The sequence below is a fragment of the Ovis aries genome, chromosome 18, assembly GCF_016772045.2.
Source record: "Ovis aries strain OAR_USU_Benz2616 breed Rambouillet chromosome 18, ARS-UI_Ramb_v3.0, whole genome shotgun sequence".
NCBI classification, from domain to species: Eukaryota; Metazoa; Chordata; class Mammalia; order Artiodactyla; family Bovidae; genus Ovis; species Ovis aries.
Window position 1 is genome coordinate 56,986,496 of NC_056071.1, and position 11,894 is coordinate 56,998,389.

The following is an 11,894-nucleotide window of genomic DNA, read 5'->3' on the forward strand; positions in this document are numbered from 1 at the left end:
TATGGTTTTTCCTGTGGTCATGTAAGGATGTGAGAGTTGGACTGTGAAGAAAGCTGAGCACCGAAAAATTGATGCTTTTGAACTGTGGTGTTGGAGAAGACTCTTGAGAGTCCCTTGGACTGCAAGGAGATTCAACCAGTCCATTCTGAAGGAGATCAACCCTGGGATTTCTTTGGAAGGAATGATGCTAAAGCTGAAACTCCAGCACTTTGGACACCTCATCAGAGAGTTGACTCACTGGAAAAGACTCTGATGTTGGGAGGGATTGGGGGCAGGAGGAGAAGGGGACGACCCAGGATGGGATGGCTGGATGGCATCACGGACTCGATGGACATGAGTCTGAGTGAACTCCGGGAGATGGTGATGGACAGGGAGGCCTGGCGTGCTGCGATTCATGGGGTTGCAAAGAGTCGGACATGACTGAGCGACTGAACTGAACTTGGCTCCATATGGTTTATCTTGGGCCATAAAAGGATTGACTTGAATCTTGAAGAAGGGCAGAGCACCATACAAATAATATCATTTATATAGACTAGAGGAACAATATTGGAGTATAACATACTGATTTATCAAATAGGTTCTGAGCCAAAAGGCGGAACCGACTTGAAGACAGAGTTTGGGGTAAATGCATAGTACATTAGCATAGCTTCACATAAACATTTCCATAAGAAAAAGGCAATGGTTAACTTCAAGTGAAACCATGTGTCATTATGGCAACACAGAATTTTAAGAGAAATCTCCTTTTAAATTTGTACAAAGAAGGAAAAAATATCGCTAGTTTATTTCCTCCTGCTGCTTAAGAGAGATAGAAATGAGAGAGAAAAGACAATAACTTAGAAGCAAAGGCAAAGGCTTGCGGGCTATTTCCTCCATTTGGAGACCCCTGGCCTTCCTGTTTGTTACCCTCTTGCTATCTCTAAAGTAGTTGTCTCAGGTCTGGGAGCATGTTAAAATCATCTGGAAGCTTTAAGAATATTCGTTCCCTGAATATCCCTTCTGAGCTTCTGATTTAGTTGGTTTGGGAAAAAGCCAGTGAGAGGCCACTTTTAAGAACCTCTCCTAGGGGCTATAATAAACATCCAAATTTGAGATTCTCTGCTCTAAAGCAAGTAATTCCTGCCTGATGATTGTGGGAAGATTCTGGGACATCTCTGAAAACGCTGAGCTTTCTTCCATGACCAGCTATTAGTCATGGGTGTAAAGTTATAGCGATTAAGACAGCGAAGCATTGGCACAGGTGTACTACTTGACAAATGGAGCAGACTGGAGAATCCAGGTCAGACACACCTTAGAAGAGTCACCTGCTCTGCGGCAAAGAGACCACTGCAATTCAGTGGGAAAGAAAGGTCCTTTCAACGAACAGTGCTGGAAGGTCTGAATATCCACATGGCGGAAAAAGAACTTTGACCTCATCTCACTCCACATACAAAACTAATTTAAGAAATAATAGACCCAAATGTGAAAGATAGTAGAATGAATCATACTAATTGCTGATAGTCAATATTATTTTTACCTCAAGAACTACAAGTATTGGACTTCCCTGGTGGCCCAGCGGTTAAGGATATGTGTTTCCACTGCAAGGGGTGCAGGCTCAATCCCTGGATGAGAAACGAAGATCTGCATGCGTGGCAAAAAAACAAACAAAAACCCCACTACAATGGTCTTCTAGAAGGTGTGGCGGAATATCTTCATGATCTTGAGATAGCAAAGACTTCTTAAATGGCACACAAAACATATGAGCCATAAAAAACGTGATGAATTGACCTTCATGAACATTAGGAATTTTTGTTCACCAAAAGTTACCTAAGAGCATGCAAAGGCAAGACACTGACTGGGGGATGGTACTTACAAGATGTCTGTCTGATAAAGGACTAATACTATCCGACTCTTAAACATTTCTACAAATCAATAAGGAAAAGACAATAACTTAGAAGCAAAGGCAAAGGCTTGAACAGATACTTCATCAAAGAGGATATCCAAATTACCAAGAGGCATCTGAAAAAGAGGCTGAATATCATCAGTCATCAGGAATGCAAAAAAAAAAAACAAACCCACAAAAACCAAAAACCGACCAAATAAAACGACAACAACCCACAACAAGATACCACTACCCACCTTCCAGAACTGCTGAAATTGCTAGGACTGACAGCTCCCTGGTGTGGAAAAGTGGAATGCCCTTTCATGGGTGGTGGGTATGTAAAGACTGAACACGTATTTCTTATTGTATAACGATATTACACATGCCAATTTGATTTTGGCCGCGTGTGCCCATGCACACACAAATGCACACACGTAAATGTAATTCTTATAAGCCTATGAGGCATGGACTGCTGTCACGCACTATGTGTGTGTGAGTGCTGAATCACCAGTCGTGTCTGACTCTTTGTGCCCCTCTGGACTGTAGCCCACCAGGCTCCTCTGTCCATGGGATTCTCCAGACAGCAATACTGGAGTGGATTTCCACGCCCTTCTCCAGGGGATCTTCCCGACCCAGGGATCAAACCCACATCTCATAAGTCTCCTGCATTGGCAGGCAGATTCTTTACCACTAGCGCCACCTGGGGACCCCTCACTCCCACTATAGGGATTAGAAAATTGAAGTTATCTCAAGCCAGATAGAGAACAATCCCTGGAATATCATATCATTATTAAGTAGATGTATGTCCTGTTAAGAATATTTTGATATGAAAGAAAGAGAAACATTAAATGTAGAAGCCATTTAGTGACAAAGTTTGGGAGAAACTGAGGAAAAACTAGGACTCTCTCCACAGCTCCATGTTGCCATCAGCTGCTGAGCCCTTGGCAACACTTTGCAGCTCTTCTGTCAAATTTTCCCATCACCCTGGGCTTGGGGACAGAGAGAAGAGAAAGGCAGACACGAGCAGGCTAGGAGGAGGGAAGCAGGGACAGACAGGATGAGGGAGGAGATACATGGGCCCCAGGCTGAGTGGCTGGTATTTGTCCCCTGAGGACAGACACCTCAAGATAAAGATGTCAGCAGCAGAGCAGAGCTGAGCCCCACATGGATCTAAAGTTAAGGAAGCTACACACTTCTCATTCTTCCAGTCAAGGTCAAGGAAGCCTCACAAATTTCACATGCACAGGAAGGTTCCTCAGGGGTCAGCAAAGGGAGAGGGCACTAGCCCATAATATGTCCTGCCAACCTCCCAGAGATCCCCGTGCTTGATTATATCTTGAATAAAAGATGCCATGCACATCTGGAAGGGCCCTGAGGCAGACCAGATATGGACACATGGAGTCATAAAAGCAAGATGATTGGCCAGAGGGAACCCGGAAAACTGCCCCCTTATAAATGATTTAAATCACTCCAAAAGCACACGGCTCCCTCTGGGCCCGTCCATGTGTCTTCCCCACAAGTACTTTACTCTTAATAAACACTCTATCAGCTTAGCAAATTCCTATCTCTTTGCTGGAACTCTTCCTCCAAAGAAGAGAAGAGCCTGCCTTTAGCCTCTCACCCCTACTAGGCCAGCAGGTAGGATTCAGCGCCTGCACCACTGTGGCTGGAGTTCGATTCCCAGTTAGGGAGCTAAGATCTGGCTTTAAGATGCTGCAGACTGCAGCTGCTGCACACTAGGACAGGCAGAGGCTCAGTGGGGGGGGGGGGGGCGGTCACTGTAACCTGGGCCCATCACAGGTGCACAATGAATGAAGTCAAGGCCTCTAAGAAAAGCCTAGCACCATCTGTCTCCCCAGTCGACCCCTCAGCCCCAATCTCAGGGCTGTACTGTGACACTCAAGTGTAGCTCAGCTCCTGAAGTCACGGAGACCTGGGTTCTAACCCTGGTCAGTCCATTAGCTGGACTAATGGTGGTCCGTTAGCTGGGCCACCTTGCCCAGGTCCCCTCATGTCTCTCTGCCTCACTCCTGCCCTCTGTTCACATGGGATACGGAAGCACCTGCTTTGCCAACTCCACCAAGATGTTAGCTATCAAATGCAATGGGCAATGTGAAGGTGGCAATTTGATAATAATTATAATAATAGCAGTAAAAAATAATGATAATAGTAGTAGAGATAATAGACACGAGGAACAGCTGATTCTGCTCTTCCGGGTCACACACTGCTCATCATTTTAATCCTCTGGCACTAAAGACAGTGAGGTGTTGTTCAGTCGCTCAGTCTTATCTGACTCTGTGACTCATGGACTGTAGCACGCCAGGCTTCTCAGTCCCTCACCATCTCCCAGAGTTTGCCCAAACTCATGTCCATTGAGTCTGCGATGTCACCCAACCATTTCATCCTTTGCTCCTTCTCCTCTTGCCCTCAATCTTTCCCAGCGTCAGTATCTTTTCTGATAAGTCAGCTCTTAACACCAGGTGGCCAAAGTATTGGAGCTTCAGATTCAGCATCAGAGATAGAGTGCAGGGGGCTTAATGCTGTTGGAGGCCCAGGGGCAGGACCATTCTTCCCCCATCGAGTGGAAAAATGCTATAATTAACAGATCAGGTAGCAAGAATGGTTTCAAGGAAGGCTGAGGTTTGTAGGTAACTTAGCACAGGAAAAGCTGACCCTTTTTGAGTAACTTCTGGGTGTTTTATGTGCTGCAATGCAGTCAAGGATGGGAAGCACTCATTTCTGAGTTTTTAGGAATTGAGGAAAACAGAATGGCTATCTACCTTAGACTAAGGAAAGGACCAAGTCACAGAGCTGGGGAAGTCGAGCTGTGTGGGTGAAGAAATGATAAGGAAACCCTCAAGATTATATATCCATCCTCCAGCAATGCTCTGCAAATCCCTCCTGGGGTCCAGGACCAGCCACAAGCCATGAGTGCAGGGATGAGGAGTGACGGAGCTCTGGAAGCCATCATCAGGGGCTCACCCTGCAGATGGAAGGAAGCTCAGGCACATCGAGAAAGTGCTTGTGTGGGGAATGGAGGGTGGGGGTGGTGGAGATTCCTTTCATTCATCCATGTTTTCAGCATTCCTTCCAAGATGAAAAAAAGCAGTCTTTTGAAAACAATGCATGGGCTAGTAAGCAGATGCACTTTATTTATTTGCTCTCAGATGGTGCCACCAGTTTCCTGATCAGAGATTATCCTTTTGCAGAGGACTGGCTCTACAATCCAGAATAAAATGAAGGCAATTGCTTTTGGTGAGAGAATATATTGATTGAGACTTACTCATCAGTTCAGTTCGGTCGCTCAGTCGTGTCTGACTCTTTGCAACCACATGGACTGCAGCACACGCCCCCCTGTCCATCAACAACTCCTGGAGTTTATCCAGACTCATATCCAGTGAGTCGGTGATGCCATCCAACCATCTCATCCTCTGTCGTCCCCTTCTCCTCCTGCCCTCAATCTTTCCCAGCATCATAGGCTTTTCAAATGAGTCAATTCTTCACATTGGGTGGCCAAATTATTGGAGTTTCAGCTTCAGCATCAGTCGTTCCAATGAATATTCAGGACTGATTTCCTTCAGGATGGACTAGTTGCATCTCTTTGCAGTCCAAGGGGCTGTCAAGAGTCTTCTCTAACACTACAGTTCAAAGGCATCAATTCTTCGGCACTCATCTTTATTTACAGTCCAACTCTCACATCTATACATGACTACTGGAAAAACCATAGCTTTGATTAGATGGACTTTTTTGGCAAAGTAATGTCTCTGCTTTTTAATAAGCTGTCTAGGTTGGTCATAACTTTTCTTCTAAGGAACAAGAGTCTTCTAATTTTATGTGCATGGGACATTTTGAAAGAGGTCACCATTATCTTCATTATATCCACCATAGTTTGACCACAGGTCAAATAACAGGGAGGGAACACAGCCCCGCCCTTCAACAGAAAATTGGATTAAAGATTTACTGAGCATGGCCCTTAGTAATGACCATGGCTTCTGGTCCCATCACTTCATGGCAAATAGATGGAGAAACAGTGGAAACAGTGTCAGACTTTATTTTTTGGGCTCCAAAATCACTGCAGATGGTGATTGCAGCCATGAAATTAGAAGATGCTTACTTCTTGGAAGGAAAGTTATGACCAACCTAGATAGCATATTCAAAAGCAGAGACATTACTTTCCCAACAAAGGTCCATCTAGTGAAGGCTATGGTTTTTCCAGTGGTCATGTATGGATGTAAGAGTTGGACTGTGAAGAAGGCTGAGCACCGAAGAATTGATGCTTTTGAACTGTGGTGTTGGAGAAGACTCTTGAGAGTCCCTTGGATTGCAAGGAGATCCTACCAGTCCATTCTAAAGGAGATCAGTCCTGGGTGTTCTTTGGAAGGACTGATGTTAAAGCTGAAACTCCAGTACTTTGGCCACCTGATGTGAAGAATTGACTCATTGGAAAAGACTCTGATGCTGGGAGGGATTTGGGGCAGGAGGAAAAGGGACGACAGAGGATGAGATGGCTGGATGGCATCACCGACTCAATGGACATGAGTTTGGGTGAACTCCGGGAGTTGGTGATGGACAGGGAGGCCTGGCATGCTGCAGTTCATGGGGTTGCAAAGAGTCAGACACAACTGAGCGACCGAACTGAACTGAGCATGGCCCCACCCATCAGAACAAGACCCAGTTTCCCCCTCAGTCAGTCTCTCCCATCAGGAAGCTTCCATATGCCTCTAATTCTTCTCCATCAGAGGGCAGACAGACTGAAAACCACAATCACAGAAAACTAACTGATCTGATCACATGGACCTTGTCTAACTCAATGAAACTGTGTGAGCCATGCTGTGTAGGGCCACCCAAGATGGATAGGTCATGGTGGAGAGTTCTGGCAAAATGTGGTCCACTGGAGAAGGGAATGGCAAACCACTTCATTATTCTTGCCTTGAGAACCCCATGAACAGTATGAAAAGACTATATCATACTAAGACGTAGATAACTGATACCATTAATGGAGACAAGGAAAGAAGCCATAGAGCCCTGGGAATCTGAAGCAGGGGAGAAAGACCCCCCCTCCCGGTGGAAAAGATCAGAGAACAGGGATGCAGAGGGTGGGGGTTGGAAGACTCAATCTGGAGTTAGACAATCTGGGTCCAGACTCTGTATCTGCCACTGTCCAGCTTCACAACCTCCTGAAGTTACTCCATCTCTCAGGATCTTGATTTTCTCACCCATAAAACCAGGGAAATGCTTGAGAAATCCACTGGGAGGATTCAGCGAGCAAGAGCCTTTGATCGGCACAGTATAAAGCACCTGCACCTCTGGATAAACTGTTCCATGACTTCGGAATTTCGCAAGGGTCCCTCAAGACAAGACCAGTTGCTTTTCATATCCTTCCCTTCTGGGATGAATGAAGACATACGGTGTGCCCAGCTGGAAATCTGCAGTGTAAGGACTAACACCTACACATCACACAACTGCCAACACCCTCCAGACATGTTTCCAAACACCAGAAAAAGCCCGACCTGTCAGCTCCTCTGTGTGACTTCAAAGGCCAGAAATGGTTTTCCAACTCAAATGACCAGCTAAGTCATTCTGGATGTTTCCTGCCGGTCACTGCCTGAGAAGGGATGTGGGTCTGAAAGGGGTCAGACTCCTTGTACTCCTTGAATCTCACCATATCTTTGTGCCTCAACTTGTTCACCTATAAAATGGGCATACTTCCCTCCCCACCATTGAGATAACCCAGCAAAGCCTTTGTGCTGTGCCTGGCTTGTGGAGGCACTCTGGTTTCATTGCTTGATTGTTATCATTATTACATATCATTTGAAGTATTCCTTTATGGTGACACTGGTCATGGAGATGGAACCCCAGAAGGCAGAGCATCTCCACAGGTATGTCCACAGCTCCTTGACACACCCACCCCACCTCCCAGTGACAGCTGTCTCCCTCCTGGCATCCCCTGGCAGCCTTGGGCTGGGCAGGAGGCGTGCACCACATATGCACTTGTGGGGCTGGGTGCAGGCCGCAGGAGGCAGGCACTCTCAGGCAGCCCCTGGCGGCTTTGACTCACCTCTCAGGTACAGCTGGTGGAGGTGGGGAGAAATGGTCTAAGCTCAACACTGGGTCGGGGTGCGGGAGAAACTGGGCAGAGCTGGGGCAGGACAGGGACCTGGGTAGGTCCTCGGAGGTGGCTCTGAAGCCTGAATTGAGCACAGTTACTGACCCTGGGGTGGGAACTGGGGTGAGATGCGATTTGGGTCCACATGGGTGTCAGGGAGGAGGCCGGCAGGTGGGCCACATGTCCTCTGGACCAGTGCATCTGATCTCAGGGGCCAAGGTAGGTACTTAGGGGGCCCACAGGAGGTACCGAGCCAAGGGGCTTCAGAGGTGGTGGCAGCTGGGGGCTAGAGACAAGTAGAGAGCGGAGCTTCGAGTCCACGGTCAGTTGAGAAAGTCCACGGTCATTTGAATCAGGGCTTCAGTAGCCAGGAGTTTGGGGATGGAGTCCAGGTGATAGGAGGTGGGAATGAGCAGGGGGACGAGAGGGTGAGGGGTCAGGAAGGCAGAAGAAGCAATAAATGAAGACCTGGAAGATGGCTCTCCAGAGGTCTTCTATGCCATCCAGACAGTTCTCTTGCACGTTCTCACTCTAGCGGAGGGGCAGTGGTGGGGGGCGGAGGGGCAGTGGTGGGGGGCGGAGGGGCAGCTGGCTCTGACCTTCGATTCTCTCTCTTTGCTCTGGTCTTGGCTCCATCTCCCCGAGTCTGAAGCACATCTCCCTGGCTTATTTCATTCATAGCCTTTGGCACCTCTGAAATGGTCTTTTTTTCACCTGCCTGCCTACTTCTGCACTGCTGGCCTTCCAACATTTGGAGACCAGCTCCTTGAGTACAGAACTTGGCACTGACCGCAGCTGCACCCCCTGCTCCTGGGATAGACTAGGTGTGTGCTCAGGGCAGGCTTTCCAGGTAGTGCCAGTGGTAAAGAACCCACCTGCCAATTGGTAATGCAGGTTAGACGTAGGAGACATGGGTTTGATCTCTGGGTTGGGAAGATCCCCCAAAGGAGGGCATGGCAACCCACTGCAGTATTCTTGTCTGGAGAATCCCACGGACAGAGGAGCCTGGCAGGGGATGAGCCACTGATGGGGACGCTGCTTCATGAAGACAGAGCTCCCTGGCAGGTGAAGCCCAGCAGTGCCTGGCACCCATGCTACCCTTTAGAGAGTGTTGGCTGCCACTTGGCCTCTACCTTCCAAACCTCCAGGACACTTCCCTTCTGATCAACCCTCACCTAGAAGGGAGAAGAAGCACTGGGAGTGTGATCACACTGGGAGTGTGATCCTTTCTGAACTCAGCTGACACAGCACTGTTGCTCCCAATATCTTCCCCAATGTGTATCTTCCAGTTTCTGCATAAGAGATTGTCTTAATTCTCCCTGGTCCAAATCCCTCATCCCAGGACCTGAATCCTCCCTGCCTGCTTCGAGGGTCCTGTTGTTGTTGTTGTTCAGTTGCTAAGTGGCGTCTGACTCTTTGCGACGCCATGGACTGAAGCATGCCAAGCTTCCCTGTCCTTCACCATCTCCCAGAGTTTCTTCAGACTCATGTCTGTTAAGGCAGTGATGCCATCCAACCACCTGTCGTTCCCCTCAAGGGCCCAGTCTTGAGCCAAAAACCTCTGGACGAGAGGTCAGGGCAGGACAGGTGATAGCATGGCAGTGCCTGCAGGCACCTGAGCTGGGGCGATTTCCTGAAGGACGGAAAGGATGAAACTCTATGCTACCTCAGTTATTACACACACATACACACTCACACACACCTTAGAAGGATAATGTAGAGAAAGAAATAGCAGAAAGAGAAGGGCAGCTAGTCTGCTGACTACAAATGTCAATGCCGTTGTCCTTTAGGGAGAATAACCCATAGTCCTCTGGGTCCTAGCAGCCAAGGACCAGAGGAGGAAAGGAACTGGACCACACGTAGCGCCCCCAGTCTCCATGCGTGCACCAGCTCCTCCCTCCCTCAACCATGACCTCGGAGCGTGGGGACAATGGCCGACACCACTCAGCACCCTTGACAGGACCTGTCACAGCACGAAGCACAAGGGGGAATCCAGGTGGGCTTGGGGGTTCACTCTGAGCACCAGTGTCTCATTATTTGCCATCTGTCTCCTCAAAGCCAACAGGGCAGCGTTTACAGGTTTCTTTTCTCCAGGAAGGCGCCACCCAGCTTTCTGGTTAAATCCTTCTTCAACCTTCCTTCATTTCATTCATTTGCAAACATGCATTTAGCACCAAGTGTGTGCTGCAGACTGGGACACAGAAATGGGCTAAAGCTGACATTGGCCACATCCTTGCGAAGCTGCAAGTGGCGTCAGGGAGAGAGACCCTGGTCACCACGACCACCACTGGCCCAGGGCGTCCGCCTATGTGGAATGCCCGCTTACCTGGGTGTTGATTGCTTTCTTTTTCCATGTTGGGTTGATATTTCCCTTCCCTCCCGAGTACTGGAAGCTTTGCCTTATTTCTCCCCTGGGTATAATTGATGGCCCAGACTTCAGACGATGACTCAGCAGACTGGGCTCGACTAAGGCATGGAGAGGGCTCAGTTTCAGACAAAGGTTAACAGGTTTCCAACCTTCTGTCCTTGCAGATGCCAGCCAGCCATCAGCCAGGAGGCAGGTGAGGACTGTCTGCCCAGGGGATGGGGGGCCGTCCTCAATATCCAGGGAGGGGCTCTCATCTTGTGACACACCAAGTCTCTCAGAGGTGGCTCAGGCTGAAACAGCACTGGGATGTGTGGAAATGAAACCCATGAGTATGTTCTAAACCTCAGGAGCCCCTGGCTGGTAGGAGCCAATGGGAGTCCATGCTCAGCAAACTCCCTGGGGAGCCCCAGGCATTCTCCCACCCCGGCAGGTGGAGGAGTGGGGGAAGAAATGAGAAATATTGGAAAGAGAAGACTGTCCTTGCATTTAAGCACCGGTGCAAAGAAGGCAGGCTGAAAGCACCGTCGACAGCAAGTACATCAAATCACATATCGAAAACATCCCACAGGGCATGACTCACCTGACGGCCTGGTGTCAAGTTCCAGCCTCATGGCTTCACCCTCGTGCTGCAGACAGGGCTTTGAAAGGAAAAGAGTGCGTTTGGCTGTCAGACCAGCCTGGCCATAGCCCTTCTCAGCTGATGCGTCTTGACTGGACAGTCAGCCTCTCAGCTCCATGTTCATCTGAAATGAACTTCCTACTCCCACACAGGGCTGTCATGAAGAGCAACTGTGGGAATGTCAAGTTTAGGGCTTGGGAGTGATTTTTATCAGTAACTATAAAACAGATAATCCATCACAACATCTGAGGTTTATTATTGATGAGATCACTGAAACACATTTTGTGGCTTTATTTATTGCTCTGTCCTTAGGCTCTGCACATAAAGGACACTCAATAAATAACTACTGAATAAAGAACAAATGAATGAATGTGATTTTCTCTTTAAAATCCTCTTGCCTATGAAAGAAAATCAAAGCTTTTAAAGTTGCAACAGAGAAGAAATGCTGTGTTAAAACATCCGCACCTACCACTCCCCACCCCTTCAATCCACCAGCTGTTTCAGCTTTTTTTCCCTTCACTGTTCTCTAGAGGGGCCAAATCCTTAGCTTCTCGCTCCTCAACAACCCCATCCTGTCTTCACACATCTGGGCCTTGGCTGGCAGTACCTGCCTCGTGCCCACTTGGGAGATTCTTACTCATCTTCAAAATTTAGTTTAGACATCACTTCTTCCGGGAGACCTTTTCTGAACTCCTCTCCTCTCTGCTCTCAACACCATGCTTCTCTGCACTGGGTCCACTGTCCTGTGGCTGCTTCTGCCAGATCTCAGTGTAGAAAAGTTACTGTTGTCCACTCTGTCTCCCCACTGGGGACAGGAGAGCTTCCCTGTCCTCTCTTCCTTTCTCCCCTCCTTCCTTCCTTTTATTCATCCATCTTCCCTTCCTCTCTTCCTTTATCTTTCCTTTCTCATTTTCATTAAACTATCCAGGCACTTTCTACATAT

The 11,894-nt window shown here is 48.2% G+C and overlaps 1 protein-coding gene across 1 annotated transcript in view; it reads right to left on the minus strand.

The window, feature by feature from the left end:
* LOC101118733 (serpin A12) overlaps positions 1-11,112 on the minus strand; it is a 30,674-nt gene extending 19,562 nt beyond the window's left edge. The window contains exon 1 of the mRNA XM_042235426.2: positions 10,913-11,112. Coding sequence (XP_042091360.1) covers positions 10,913-10,943 — 31 coding nt within the window. The 5' untranslated portion in view covers positions 10,944-11,112. The remainder of the gene's footprint in view (positions 1-10,912) is intronic.
* Between the last annotated feature and the right edge of the window lie 782 nt (positions 11,113-11,894).